This window comes from Poecilia mexicana, unplaced genomic scaffold (assembly GCF_051168715.1).
Source record: "Poecilia mexicana isolate PSO_F unplaced genomic scaffold, ASM5116871v1 scaffold_4, whole genome shotgun sequence".
NCBI lineage: Eukaryota > Metazoa > Chordata > Actinopteri > Cyprinodontiformes > Poeciliidae > Poecilia > Poecilia mexicana.
Window position 1 is genome coordinate 25,418,285 of NW_028263373.1, and position 15,632 is coordinate 25,433,916.

The 15,632-nt window shown below is 40.3% G+C and overlaps 1 protein-coding gene across 1 annotated transcript; it reads right to left on the reverse strand.

The window, feature by feature from the left end:
• scinla (scinderin like a) lies at positions 1 to 9,065 on the reverse strand. Its single transcript, XM_014990977.2, has 17 exons — positions 8,957 to 9,065; positions 7,978 to 8,167; positions 7,756 to 7,910; positions 6,147 to 6,308; positions 5,890 to 6,039; positions 5,700 to 5,786; positions 4,684 to 4,816; positions 4,437 to 4,525; positions 4,151 to 4,357; positions 3,894 to 4,027; positions 3,509 to 3,599; positions 2,612 to 2,782; positions 2,352 to 2,526; positions 2,147 to 2,262; positions 1,108 to 1,185; positions 960 to 1,020; positions 1 to 857 (listed from the first exon to the last, which is right to left on the reverse strand). Exons 2-17 carry the CDS (start codon positions 8,153 to 8,155, stop codon positions 724 to 726), a joined length of 2,121 nt encoding a protein of 706 aa, XP_014846463.1. The 5' UTR covers positions 8,156 to 8,167; positions 8,957 to 9,065; the 3' UTR covers positions 1 to 723.
• Between the last annotated feature and the right edge of the window lie 6,567 nt (positions 9,066 to 15,632).

Below are 15,632 nucleotides of genomic sequence, written 5' to 3' on the forward strand. Positions count from 1 at the left end.
TGGGGTCAGATAAGAGTTTTATTTATTTATTTTTTATTCAAATTTAGGTTAAACATTTATCTTTACAATCTGGGCCAAAACATGCAAAATTTGATGTCAAATTCAAATCTCTACACTGCAAAAACACAAAATTGTACCAAGTATTTCTAATCTTCTTTATAGTGCAAATATCTTAGTGCACTTGAAATACGACAAAACTAACTTAACTTGTCAGCAGGATATAGGAGCTCGTTTTAAGTAAATAATTCCTTAATATTAAAAAACTATTTCCACTGGCAGATTATTTCACTTGTAACAAGAAAAACATGTCTTGTTACAAGTGAAATAATCTGACAATGGAATTAGTAGATTTTCATCAATATCAAGGAATTGTTAACTTAAAACAATCTCTTATATTTCAAGTGTGCTAAAATTTGCACTATAAAGAAGATTAGAAATACTTGGTACAATTTTGTGTTTTTGCAGTGTAGAATTATTTGGACCTTTTTTTAAAAAAAAAATCTCAGTTTTTGAGGCCACAAAGCTCGGAAAACAAGATTGCATAATGTTGTTTTTTTCTTAATGAGTTGCAAAAACCAGCTGGTTTACTGAATACACATGAATAACAGCAAAGGAAAATGGCAGGAGGTTTTGTCGAACATATTTCAAACACTGGGTTGCATAGCTTTAAAGTATTTTTTTCCCCACTAATGTTTTTTTTTTTTTTTAACTTCCTGAAGGCGGCTATGGGTTCCAACGGAACATGGGGTCCCAACCATGGAACCAGCCAGTGAAGGAGGGCGGCTCCTGCCCCTGCTTGATGGTGGTGATGGGGATGCCGCGGCGACCAGAGGGGTCTGAAAACAAGTACTCCTGGGCTGAAAGGAAAATAAGGAGAAATTAAGAACCTCAAAGTCAGGTGTGTTCTGGAAACATTCTTAACAGCCGGTGGTGTTGGGTTGAGGAGCAGGCGGTTGTACCGATTTTAGGCGCTCCAGTCTTCTCTGTTTCATTCGCATCTTTTCCAATCCAAACGAAGACCTGAGAGCAGAAAAGTCTGAGTGAGCTTAAACACAGGAAATTACATGAAAACACATTTACCACAGAACCATGTCATCGTTAGCGGACCTGATCCCACGTGTCCAGAATCATGACGTCATCAGTTGCCAAATCAATCTGTGAGAAGTCGCCTGGCACCTCTTCTGCCTGCACGTCGTCAAACACATGCTTATGTAAATATGTGGTGCTGTGCAAAAGGTATTTTAATCCTTTAAATATTTAAACATCAGATTCACAAACTTGGGATTTATGTGACAGAGCAAGACACAATAGCAAATAATGGGGAACTGGAAGGAAAATTATAACATTTATTCACTGGAAAAATCTGAAAAGTGCAGTGTGCATTTGTGTCCCCCTTGAAATCAAAGGCCTCAATAAAACCCGGTTTAGATTAGGGATGCACCGATCCACTTTTTTCTCTTCAGATACCAACACCAATAGGAATTGGATACCAATATGCAGTAGCATTCATGTACTGAAATACAAATGTGTCTGATAACTCTGCTCCAGTACAGCTCACTTAAATACACCAATAGCTGCACAAGCTTGGTAAAACATGTAAAAATAACACAACTTTCATTTGTTCAGTCAGTGAAGTTGGGAGTAGAACAACCAATGTAAAATAAACAAGAAACTGAAACTGAGAAGACGGTGTTCTGCTAAGATGAGAACAAAATGAAGCTTCTTGGCTAACATGCAAAATGCTATGCATTGCACCAAACTGACAGCAAGATGTTGCAGGTGGCAACATCTTGGTGTGGGGATGAATGCAGAAACGATGGGATGAACTCAGGGCAAGACTGGTAGCAAACCTGTTATAGCATGCAAAAGATTAAGATGGGAGCAGAGGTTCCATTTTTACAAGTGCGATGATTCTCAATCTGTAGTTCCATGGCCCAGTCAAAGCCCTGCCCTAAATTTGACTGAACAATTTGATTCAATCGAAGACTGGTCTTCACAGATTCTCTCCATCTTATCCAATTAAGTCATTTTGCTATTTTTTCTTTTTCCTCCATTTTCTAATTATTTGATATTTTGTGTTGGTCTATCACATAAACAACATATTTGTAGCGGTAAACAAGACAAAATGTGAAACTTGAACACTCACAATGAGCTGACCAGTCTTATTGGAACAGGCAAACAGTCTTGGTGGTTTCACTATGTTCTGGAGGTTCTTGGAGGTCTGGTATTCTTTCTTCCCTCCCAGCGCTGCCCAGAAACCAGCTACCAAAAGGATAATATCTGATTAACTCAACAAAGCACTGATCGCATTGCCATGTTGCAGTGATTATGCGTCTACTTTTGCCTGTCACCTGGTTCCTTGGATTCCTCCACCTCTGTGGCAGTTCCACCCAGCAGGCTGGTAACGTATTTGGCTGCAGTCATCTCATCCGGACTTGCTCCCTTCCCCTTCCACACGAACAGGGAATTTGCTGATTTGAGCACAAACACGTCGTTAGTGTTCAGACTGGAGGCCGTGGCTTCCACCTGGGTAAAAGAGATTGAAGATTTCCACAGTTCAGCACAAAAAGCTTCACTTCCACGTCAACTTTTCTCAAGAATCAAGGCTGACCTCAACAGCCCGCAATGCTTTGGTGGAGCTCTGGCGGATATGGAAGAGGCGAGTGCTGGCGGGTTTGCTGTCTCCACCCTTGCGGGACGTCCCACCCAGGTGGATGATTAAAGGCTTGTCCTTAAACAGGCTCACCAGGTGAGGAGGCTCTCGGCTCTGAGTGACCCGGACCTGTAGAGACACAGATGATGCATCAAGGAAAGTTGTGTACCCAACGAAAAACCAGAGGGGAAATATCTGGGGCTTAATGGTATTCAGGGAACCAAGGAGGAGTTAAAGTAAGAGTAATATGAAGATGTAGAGAATGCATGAAAGCTCGGTATTTTAACTGGATGTGGGTTCTTTCTATCTGAAATCTACTTGAGTGGAGTTTCTTCTTGTTTCCTACCAAAAACACTAATCTGAACAAAATGATTCCATGAGGTCAATCGGTTATACTTTGATTTGGTACCAATGAGCAATTTTCTTTAGTCCTGGGTAGTCAGAGTGGTAGTGCTGCTTGGAGATCTTTAGACACTGTAGAGCTTCTTGGTTTACTTTTGGTAAGAAAGTCCTTGGTTGGAGATCTCTCTTGGAACCAGGGAGGTTGTGTAGAGTCTAATAAGCTCTTGGCTTAAAAATTAAAGAATTACAAATTCAGCAAAACACATAAAGTGGTGCTGACATCATAATGAAACAAACAAGTCATAGTACCCAGAGAGAACCTGTTTCTGCATCGGGAGAAAATGCAGAAGGACCGAGCCTGGGATTCGAATACAGGACCACAGTGCTACCAACTGCCATTACGTGACCCACTACGCGTGAGAGCATAACAAATGTGCTGCCTGTCACTTTAACCAAAAAAAATGAATGAATGTTTGTTGCATTCAATAAAAATACAAGATGGAGATAACACACCTGGGTGGCCACTCCTCCCATTGAATCGTCCAGTTTGACTGTGAGGAAAGCTGAAGCAGCCAGTTCATCCTGACTGCACTTCTGGCCTTGCCTGCAGCAAAGCAACACCAGGTTCAGAGCTATGAATGCTTGTTTAAGCTTTGAGCAAAAGAAGCAAGAAATAAATTTTCTGCATTCAGTCCATTAGCTAATATACATCATTTGTTTAAAGGATAGATACATGGGAATGCTAATTCTCTGTTGATGTTGTGAATAACAGGAAATTTGGTCATTTCAACTTATGCAGATAGTTAAACTCGTTAGAAGGCTAGAAGAGATGTACATAACACCAACAGGGACCAGTTTGCCTGTAGCCATCTTACAGATGATGCAAAGCTGCACCCACCAGGTGTAGATGATGTGCTTCTGCCTGCCTCCATCGCTGTAGGAATACAGCACCAGATAACAGTCTCCTCCATAGAAATGTCCATAGCTGGACGGGTTCACAGGGGCCTTGTCCCCTCCTTCCACACGCCAGATCTACAAACACCCAATAGTGTCATATGTAAACACTACAACTACTACTGCTATTAGTAGTAATATTAATAATAATAATAATAAACAATACATGCTTTGTTATTGTGGCAGAGTCCGTAACCTCACCTGGACTTTCCCAGAGCAGTCATCCACCATGCCATGCTGGGCGGCCATGGCGTTGTTGCTATGGAGTTTTGAGGCATCGAAGGGAATCTTCTCCACTTTAGCAATGCTACCCACAGTGTAGGTCTGGCCTGTGGCTGCTCCCTCCAGCCATTTGAAAAAGAACTGCTTGAACAGAGTGGTCTCACTCCCCGCAGGAATGATCTGGACCTTTTATTGGGAGAAACACACCAAGCAATGAATGTGTTTCCATCACACCATCTAATGGAGGCTCCACTGACTGCATTACCTTTGTTCTTGGAGAGTAATTCTTTTCTTTGATGAACTTTTGGGCCATGGTCCACGCTTCTTTGCGCTCAGTTGTGTTTGCATTCGGTCCTGTTATGTGGGATGTGGTACAACGGTCAGAGCTGAACAAATTTAGTCTGTTCTCCAATGGAGAAGTAGCAGAATACTAGCAGATGCTATAAGCACAAATTGTTCATCAAGAAATGTACAAAATACAGCAAAAAGAACAGAAATCAAAAGCCTAATACCTTTCCAAACAAATATGTTGCCATCAACTCCATTATCCAAGATGTAGCATTCACTGGGAGAGAGCATGTCTTGTTTGAATGGGTTTGAACTGGCCACTAGAGATGTTGACATGTTTCCAGAAGCATCAGAAATCTACCAATAAAAGATATGACTCAGACTTTTCAGTGTACCACTCAAATCTATTAGATACCAGCAACATGCAGGCCTGTCACAATAACAAATGTTACTGGACAGTAAATTGTCCCAGAAGTTACTGTGATAAATGATCACATTGTTGTTTTGAGATGATTTTCAAATAACATAGTGGTAATGGCATAATGATATGAGAACACATTCTCAGAGATTAAATTTAAACAATTTTTTTTTTCAGGTAGAATTGAGAAACTATAATACAAAATTAAAATAAATGTGCAAGAAGCAATCTAAAAGTAAAGTATTGATTTTACCATGCTTGTATCGATCAAATCCTGAAATTGACTTGGTATCAGTATTATCCATATTTTTGGATCAATCCACCATCTAATTCAAATACAACAGGAAGTACAAATGCTGTTGCTCCATAAAAATGGTAGTGCTCCAGACCGCTAGGGGGAGTCAACCACCAAATCATGGTGGACCCTCAGTATAGATGGGACATCCAGTAGTAAGTTGTAGTCTTGTTCAAAAACACAGTCTTTTACTATGACATAGAACAACAGCATATTTACGGAGGTAATACCTCCTCCTAGTGGTCTGGAGCATTTTCATTTTGTGGCGCGAGTTCGCAGTGTTTTGTACTTATTGATGTTTTTTTGTTATTTGTGGCATTTCCCCTTTTTTGGCCAGTACAACATTTAATCACCAGGGAGACAAAACACAAAGAAGAGACACTGCTGACAAAGGAGTCATCCAAAAGAATGCTTTACTTCCACAGACTAGATACAAAAACCATTTTGTTTGACTTGGTTTCTGTAAACTTTTGAGATAAAACGTTACCAACATTTCATTGAGGTATGTTCACCAGTGGTATATTTACCTGATACAGAGATGCCTTATTCTTCTTGGGCTCCTCATGAGCCACATCACAGTTTCCTGAAGGGAGATTCGGCTTTGGACCAAGTTCCTGTTAACGAGCAGAGATTATTGTTCGTAGACCTCATGGAAACACAACCAGTGACAAATATTTTGTGTGCTTTAGTGAAGAGTCGAAGAAGAAAACAGCTCACCTTGATGACAGCCTCGGGTTCATCACCCTCATCAATCATTTTCACCTCAGCACGGCCATGTCTCTCATTGTCACGGATGTCTTTGGCCATCTGAGTAGCCTTGAGACGCTCATAGCGATTGCTCTCACTGCCAGACCACTGGTAGATAACCTGTTGTTGCACCAAGCGGAAGAGAAGGAATCAAAGGGAGGAGTCTTAGTTGCTGCAAAATCTTTCTAATTAAGCATTGGTTTTCTTTAGCTCAGACTTTGTCTTGCCTTTCCCAGGTCGATGATGAAGCAGTCTCCTTTGTTGAAGCTGTCCCAGGACAAGGCCACCTCAGTGGCTCTGACTGTATGCCGACCTTTGACGTGCAGCAGGCGCTTCACATTCGTGTCGTTGGTCACGACATGCTTGAAGCCTGAGTTTACTCCACCTTTCTGTGGATAACAAACCATTTATACTTCTGCTGCCCCATTCAGAACAGACCCGCAGTGGTGAAAACAATGAATATGTCAGACGTCATCATCCTGCTAAGAACTTTGTTCATTTCATTCTGGAAGGACAGAGACATGCTTCTTTCTAAAGCACACACCGCCCTGTTTGTTCGGCTCTCAACAACCAAAGCAAAAACAAATGAACAAATGATCCCTTTGTGATCCGTCCATCTGCCCCTTCTTGGAACCAGTGAATTTTGACAGGCTTACAGGTAGCAGGCTAAAGTACCAGGAAGTACACTCCCATTAGCCACAAATGCTTTTAAAGCCACAACTATTTAGGCCTTCTGTCTAACACCTTATTATGTCTAGATGTAACAAAATACAGCCTTCTTAGTCGTATCAAATTCATTTTGGTTAATTGGACTGAAGGATAAGTTTTGTTGTGCTTCCAACTAGAAATTCAGAAAATCTGAGTACAAAGATAAAGCTCCATTACAGTCCAGCGATTCCCATTAAGAAAATAAGAAATGATCTTCATCAGAAATCTGAAACGGACCATCTTCAGGACGGGGTGAAATGGAAGCAAGTCTGTGCAAAAGTTTTGGACAATAAAGCAGTTGGAATGTGGTGACTCACGGCATCATGGAGCAGAATCTCAGAAGAATGTTTCCAAAAGCGAGATCCTGTCTGACATTCTTGTTCTTGTTTTTTGTTCTTGTTTTTTTTTTCTTTTTTTTTTTTTAGACAAAAATCTTTCAGATTCAAGAAAAGAGTGATATTTGACAGAATGTAGAAGTTCATGGCATCTGTAGCAGTCTGGTATTTTGGCATTGTCAGAGCATGTCTCTGTTTGGCAGCTCAAACTCTCCATGGAAACCCTCTATGGAAAACCAGGAGGAGCAGGCAACCACGGATCCCAAAAATAACCCCACAAATTCAACTGTTCTGCTTAAAAAGTTCCATTACTTTTATACATGGACAAAAAATCATAAAAAACAGAAGATATCTAGGTAACACTTTATGTGAAGGGGTGTTCATAAGACTGACATAACACCTGTTATAAACATGAAGGAGTCTTCATGAATGTTTATAACTGTTGTCCTGAAGTGTCATTCAGTAAATAATGACCCTTGACAATACAAAAAAAATCAAAGTTGAACTAAAAGTTGCATTAAAAGCTCATTAAAAGGGTCAACTTTGCATTATTGGGAAAATAATGAAGTTTTTACTGCAAAGTTGCATTAAAACTTGCATTAAAAGTAAAGTGTCATTAACTTTGCATTAAATGTGTCAGTGCTTACCGAATGACAGTCATAAACATTCATGAAGACTGCTTCATGTTTATAACAAGTGTTATGTCATGTTTAGGACAGTTTCATGTCAGCTTTATGTTCATCCTTCAACTAGAGTGTTACTGATGTGTAAAATGAGAACAGGAGTATTCCACCTTGTACTTGATGCCAGACTTGAAGTAACCCTGAAAGGTGAGCGACTCTTCGTTTTGGAACTCGTTGAATTGGACCGGACCGCCACCAAGGTGATCATCCAGCTGAGTGATTAGAATAGCAGCAGTTCCAGCCTCATCTTTGGTGGCTTCATGACCTGCAAGCAGGACAGGAGTTCAAAAAGTGGCAGGAAAAAAGGACAGGGGTTTGTAGGTCGGACATACCGATCCATGAGTGCACGTTGTAAGAAGGAGCCGCGGTGGTGTGGAGGATGATGTAGGCGTCCCCGGTGAAGAAGTCTCCATAGAGCTGTGTTGGAACCGGTGCCAGATCCATCTTCTCCACCCGCCATATCTCCAGGCCGGGCTTCTTCCCAGCTGTCTTAAACGCCTGCTGTGCCATGGTGCTGAAGGCCTTAGAGGAGACCGGTTTTCATTAATGACTTGACCATGCTGCAGAAAACTACCTGATAAGTTTCTTGCATGGAAGAGGTTTTAATCATCCTCAGTAATGTAGCCGTTTGAGTTTTCTGACTTTTTTTTTTTCCGTGACTTAAACACGTACCCACAGTTATGCTCCAAGACAAGTTAAAAAACGACCACTAGCTTTGAGGATTAAAGCGTCGTTCATGAACTCAAACGTTGAACCACATCATCATCTGCACATTAGTGTTCTTTGTTTTGTTTCCAATAAACTCCAGCAGGGTTCCAGGAACATTTCATTGCTGAACCTGTAATACAGGCACTTTTATTTATTAACTCAGCTGCTCTTGAAGCAGAATGTACTGGATGCAGCAGGGTGTGTCTGGCCAGCCTTCTGCAGAGCCATACTGCAAGTCGTCTGTGGGGCGTTTTTAAAAAACGAGCAACCACACCCCACAGGCGCTGAGAAAATGCATCTACAGACGCTAATTGTTGAAAGTATAATTATGCCCAAGTGAATCGACAAAACCGTCCACACCCAAATATCCAACATACAATCATGTAAAAATTCTTTGTTTCCATGACACCAAATCATAATGCTCATTATTTAGTCATTCTTGGTTTTACTTGCATGCAGCTTGTGTTAAAAGTTTGTTTCAGTAGATGCATAATGCAGATGGAGTTCAGGCAGAAGCATGATCAGCCTGGCAGGAACTTGTTGCTATTGCATAAACAGTGACACGACGGGAAAGATTTACAGATCCAAGATGTTTTCCTTTACCTGGGTAAGGAGAGAATCAGATGCTGGTTGTGGAGAAGCTGCACTGCTGCTCTTCCAATCGTCCGTGGAGCCAGTTTGAGCCGCCGTGGGCTATATAAGCAGTCAGGACATCCTCCCTCAGACGAAGAGAGGCGTGTTCAGCCACATCCAGGCCCGGCCCAGGCTGCAGAACCACACGCACACACAACACACGCACCTCCTGATTCTCACTCTTACATAACTTCAATTTTAATTGTGGGGATTTTAATTGTCACTTTTAATTTACTGCAGATCATCTATATTTGAACGTGTACAGAAAAAAACAGGAAGTGAAATCTGAATGAGATGTAAGCAGCTTTAACGTTTACTCTGCATGTGATGTTTTTACTCCTTCATAAGGACTTGTGTCCAACAGAAACACAAATGTAACACTGCAAAACTTTCAGCTAGAATATTTTTCCACTAAGCTAGTGCTTAGCTTAAAGTTCAAAAGTATTTATAATAATCTAGAGGTTTATATATCTGGGCTCCTCAGAATCCCCATTAAGGGGAAATCTGAACCTCATAAAGCTGACATGATTCTGAGCCTTTATCCTCCCCGACTCCTGCAGCTTCATGAACCCCCCTATGACTGCAGCCATGAAACTGTTTTTACTTCTTTTAAAAGAAAAAATAAAAATTATTTTAGCTTTTCCATAGCTGCTTGACCTGGGGCTAAGGCGGCCATGGAGGCAGGATGGATCATTAGTCTGATGAAATCTATCAGAAGTTTATTTAAAATTTCCTGACATTTCAAATATTTCATGAAGCTTTGCATTCTAACAACGTCCCACAACATTACAGACCCTCCACTGTACTTTTTTTTTCTTTTTTTTACATATTAATATTTTGCTAAAGTTACAGTAGCATTTAGAAAGCTGGCATTTCTAGATGTTTAGAACAGAAAAGACCTTTTCCCAGCCTTGTCTAAACTTACATCCTCACCCAGCTGTTCCATATGCACTTATTATTGATAAGTGTATATTATCAATAATAATATGAAAGTTTATGTCACTCAAACTTGCTGACATAAGCAAGTTTGAGTGAGTGTATTTTTTTAGAGATTCCTACATAATTGTCTCTTGAGATTCTACTGTACACAAACTGAAGGTTAGATTTAAACAAAAAAAGTGATTTAATTTAACTCAATAATTGATTAATTTAATACATCATATATCATAATTCCCAGGAGTGTTTTTGTGTTTCTGAGTTAAAACTTCAACTTTGCAATAGCATTACATAAATATGTTTTCCATTACATAGATTCTGTTTCACCTGGTGTTTTGGTTTGTTGTTAGGTGACCTCTGTTTATGCAGAGGCTTGTTTTTCTGTGTTTACATCTGAAACTAGAAGCCAGATTTCGTTGTATGAGATGTATTAGATTTTTTTTTTTTGCTACCAAACAGTAGAAAACAGGAAGTAGACTTGCCAGTTGCAGACATTTCCTGTCCCGAGAACTGTAAGCACATCCGTTACCCAAGTTTCAGTTTCGTCAGGGTGGTAATGCAAACTCTGGTGAAGGTGGACAGTTTTAAGTCTGTTTGTTTTGTCTTAGTTCTTTTTATTGATTTGTAAAGTAGGACGCCTCGCTGAAATGAAATATGGTGGTCTAAGTACTTCTTCCCTTACAACGTAATGCATTTAGTGTGTCTGTGAAGGCACTTTACATGGCGGCCAGGGAATTTTAGCTGCACTGTTCAATTCAGAGGTGAAGAGAGGTGAAACATTGATGAAGGTATGTTCAAAAAGCAGATGAATTCAAAAACCAGACAGTTAAACTGCTCTCTACGTACACATTTTATGAGTATGTCTAATACAAAATTATGACTCATAATTTCTCTCCAGCATAAAAACAGCTCCAAATATAGAACGTTGACTCATCTGTTTCCTGAGTTTCTTGCAGCAGCTCTAACAGGCTGGTCGCCTCTTGGAAGTTATGATAAACGCCCCTCTGTCCTGCCACCACAGTTGATTTGGCAATTACATATTTGTTGCTTTAGCCCGCGTGTTTCTCGATCGCGTGGCTTTTGCCCAGCCAGTGGCCCCTAAGACTGTGGCCCCACAGACACCCATGTGGGAGCGTGACAGAGAGCGAAGGCCCAAATCTCCTCTGTGAGCTCCGGCAGTTGCCTCAGGTCAGGGCTGGCTCTGTCCACTCCCACTGGCAGAGCTGCGTCAGCACATTCTGCCTCATTGTGCAGAATACACACATATCTGTCCTCGTCTCAGACATGCCAGCTCCAACACCCACGAGACCAAACAGATGCAACACACTGCCTAAGCGGATAACAACGGCCACATACACACGCACACCTACACACACACGCACACCTACACACACACGCACACACACACCTACACACACACACGCACACGTACACACACACACACACAGGCCTGTTCTAACTTGTGAGCGCTCAAACCTCTCTGAGTTACAGGTTGCATAACTCTTGGGGAAAATACTTCTGTTGTCCTGACCACGGAGTTTCCCACAAACACACAGATTGCGAGTAGCTGCATTCTGGTGAAACATATGGTGCAGCGATATAACAGGGATTCTTTATGACTGAGCATGAGAGGCGGATAGGAGCAGGGATCTGGCGGTCCCGGTTGCCCGCGGGTGCCTCTCGGTTTTAATTTCCTGCTGCAGCAGCTCCGCTCATGTGGAAGATCATTTGCAGCTGGTAGTAGACCAGAACTGATGCTGATGTACGTTTCAGTTTAATTATTCGTAAAAAAAAAAAAAAAAAAAAAAAATTCTACGTCTGCTTTCTCACCAAAACCTTTCTCAGCTGCAGGAATGCAGTATGGAGTGGTTTCCACCCATGTCACTTCGGAGGAGTTAACTGTCTGTCAAGTCTGGAGCAATATCTTACCGTGGCCCTACTAAGATACAATAAACTTAGAAAAGTGTTTTCTTTTATTAGTGCTGTTAAATGTTCTAAATCTGCAGTTAAAAATGCGCCAACATAGTTTGAAATTACAAATGCTGATCTAAAAGAATGGACTTTCTACTGGATGTTTGGTGCATTTCTCATCTCATACCTTTGTAGTTTTTGTCTAATAATGCATAAAGGTTATCACTAGCATGTTGACCAATAGTAATACACTCCATTCAATCATTATAAAAGCTAAAATGTGCTAAAATGCTAATGTTAGTGTAAGTGCTTATTTTAGTATGGTGGCTAACAGTAGCAAGTTAGCTAACAATGTTTAATGCTCCATGTCATAATCTGTCATATTTCATAAGAATAAACTTGGACCAAACAGGGATCAGAACCAAAATAATTGGAAATAGGTTGAAATACGAAATCTCAGATTATATATTTATATATTTAATTAACTTTTTTTTTTTAGATTTGAGCATTTCCATGACGATTTCTTTGCATAATTTAGGAAAACGCCTAAACTACAAAGAAAAAAAAGAAAGCCAAGTGTATCTGTTTTGGTAATTTTGGAGGTACAGCTGATGTATATGTACCATCCTTACTGAGATATCTCCAATATGTAGTAATTTAGCATATCCCAAAATACTCCAGATGTAACCTGTAAAAATTATTAGAGTCAGCAAACATTTCTATAACAACTTAAAAGGTATTTCAGGCATCAGTTACTGGAATAGTGACTGCAGCTATTTAGTAGAATATGCTTACAAAGGTGACTTTCTGCATGTATTATTAGGAGGTGAAATAAACTTTTTTGAGGAAAAACTATTGTAATTATCTGAAACTTTTAACTTTCTCCCAGATATCTGAAATGTTTGCTCTGGGAAAAAAAACATGTTTTCATGATATCTGTGAAAACTGATGTGATTTGTTTTATCATGGACAATCTTTCAGATACCTGAAATGTTAATTGGCAGAAAACTCAGGCAAAATATTTGGAATATCTGAAATGTTCTTCATAACTCGCTAGAAGCAGATATCTGGATACTACATCATCCTGAAAGGCTTTTAAAAAAATATATTTTAAGTGATAATTTGGGTAGAAAAAAGCGTACGGTAACATCCACTCTAACAGCAACCAAGAGTCACAAACCTCACTGATCAGTGTCCTTCCCCTCAAACTTCTAAAAACTGAAGGTTGTAGATCAACAAATCAAAACTGTATTGCTTTCGAAAAGATTTTGGTTCCATTATGAATACATCCACCTCTGCATTTCACAAAAGATTTGCTCAAAATCAATATCCACAAATATTTAATTTCTTTTCTAACAACATTCCCTAAAGATACAGTCACTGAACTCCAGATCCAGAAAGATTTGAAAAAGAAACAAAGCAGGAAGGTCAGTTTTTTTTTTCTTTTCTTTTTTTTTTTTTAATATACTTAGATGAATTTTGCAAGGCAATATTCTTGGATCATCAGCAGTCCGTCTAACCCTTCCTCTAACACCCTGCCTTTCATTTTACAAGGTTTACCTTAGATGTACCAGGGATTTTTGAGTGGATACACGGGAGGAGAACAATAACCTGATGTGAACACGGCGTAATGCTGCAGGGGAGAAGAGGATTTGAGTTTGCCGCTCATCAGCAGGTTGGGGTCAAGACTACAACTGGACATTTCTCTAGCGCAACGTAGTAAAGCTATATATGTATTTCTGAGTGTATTTGTGAACTGTGTGATGACTTACCTCAAACTTTTTTTTACAGCTAGCAGTATTTGTTTGCAATAGACCAGGAGCAAATCAAGAATAGTTGTAAAGGGAAAGAAAGAAAAAAAGAAAGAAAATCTACAAAAAGTGGATTGCAGTGAATTCAGCCCCCTTTACTCTGATAACTCCATATAAAATCTAGTGCATGTTCTTCCTGAGCACACCATCCCTGCAGCCAGGCAGGACGGGTGTTAGCATCATGATATGGGATGTTTTCCTCCGAAGGGACAGGGAGGTGGGTTAGTGTTTATGGGAAGATGGATGGAGCAAAAACACAATGCAATCCTGAACACAAATTCCTGCTTCATTTTTCAGTTTTTTACTGCAAAAAAAATTAAATAAAAATCATGTATTTTTTTCCTTCCACTTCACAATTTTGCACTACTTTTTATTGGTATATTGCATGAAGTCAAATACATTGCTTTTAAACTTGAGGGTTTAAATTGACAAGCTAAGAGCAGATTTGAAAGGTATGGATGCATCAGCAAGGAACTGTAGGCAAAGTTTAAAATAAGTATAAATACTGTCTGAGTCTTGTCGCTGCACCTGGCTGACAGAAAGGGAAACCTGGCCCTAATAAGAGGACTGCTGCTGGAAGGAATGGAAGGGAATGGTTTTGTTTAAAACACATGCTAGCTGTTCTCTGCCGGCTGGGTCAAACAGATAAAAACGCTGGGAAGAAAAAGCAAATTATGAAGTATCAAGACAGGAAACTGAAGGAAATATCTGAAGTTCAAAAATAACAAACATGGTAAACAAAAGGACATCAATATGAGTCACTGTGAGCAAATGACAGGAAACTGGCTGAAGGAAACAGGATTTCCAGGCTTTAAAGCCAAATGTTAATTAGTGCTAAGCAGAGGAAACCAAAGGTCCACCGAGCTAAACAGAACCGGCTACGGACAGTGAGCTGGTGGAAGCCATCTAGAAATCCATCCATCCATCCATCCATTTTCTTTATACCCTTGTCCCTTAGTGGAGTCGGGAGGTGCTGGTGCCTATCTCCAGCTAACGTTCCGGGCGAGAGGCGGGGTACACCCTGGACAGGTTGCCAGTTTGTCGCAGGGCAACACAGAGACAAACAACAATGCATACACACTCACACCTAGGGGTAATTTGGAGAGGCCAATTAACCTGACAGTCATGTTTTTGGACTGTGGGAGGAAACCGGAGTACCCGGAGAAAACCCACGCATGCACAGGGAGAACATGCAAACTCCATGCAGAAAGACCGGGGCCGGGAATTGAACCCAGAACCTTCCTGCTGCAAGGCAACAGCTCTGCCATCTAGAAATTATTCAGAATTATATTTCATGCTAGGCACAGATTCTCTGGTCTGAGTAAAAGTCACAATCTTCTAAAATGCAACACATTTCTACAAAAGCTACTTCATAGAAATGTGTATTAAGTGGCTTTTGTTTGTTTGAATGTTGTCAGATGTTTCAGGCCTTTTACTTGGTCGATCACATTCTCCGTTGTCAGACTTCATAGTTTGGTGGTGATCTCAGATCCTGTTTAAGAAATAAACCACATCATGTCAGCTTGTACTCATCTAATATGTGGTGTTCCTCAAGGCTCTGCTTGGGCCCAATTTTGTTGTTGCTAATATATACACCCGTTTGGACTGATCATTAATACATTTCAAAAATCTCTTCTAACCTTTATGCAGATTTTGCTCTTTCAAAATTCAGGCTATGGGTGGCATCAAAGGAGTTACAAACTGGTTCAACAACTTCTCTCAACTGAACTTGGAAAAGATCACTGCCTAAAGAGAGAGCATGTTACCTTTGATCACACTACTGAACTGTCAATGTAGCAATGTTGGATGAAGAAGAGTCGAGATCCATTATTCCAAAACTCTCATCCATATTCTCTTCCCTTGATGAGTACAGCATCACAGGTTGACCGATGATCCCCCAACGGACATGAGGCAGGTATTGTCTTGACAATGCATTGTGAGGCAACCAACAATACACCCACATACCAACACCTCATCTAAATGAGATG

Coding starts and splice junctions, on each gene's coding strand:
- scinla (XM_014990977.2), bottom strand. CDS start 8,155: ATGGCACAGCAGGCGTTTAAGACAGCTGGGAAGAAGCCCGGCCTGGAG. Junction 7,911..7,977: donor CAACGTGCACTCATGGATCG/GTATGTCCGACC, acceptor TCCTGCTTGCAG/GTCATGAAGCCACCAAAGAT. Junction 6,309..7,755: donor AGTCTGGCATCAAGTACAAG/GTGGAATACTCC, acceptor TGTTATCCACAG/AAAGGTGGAGTAAACTCAGG.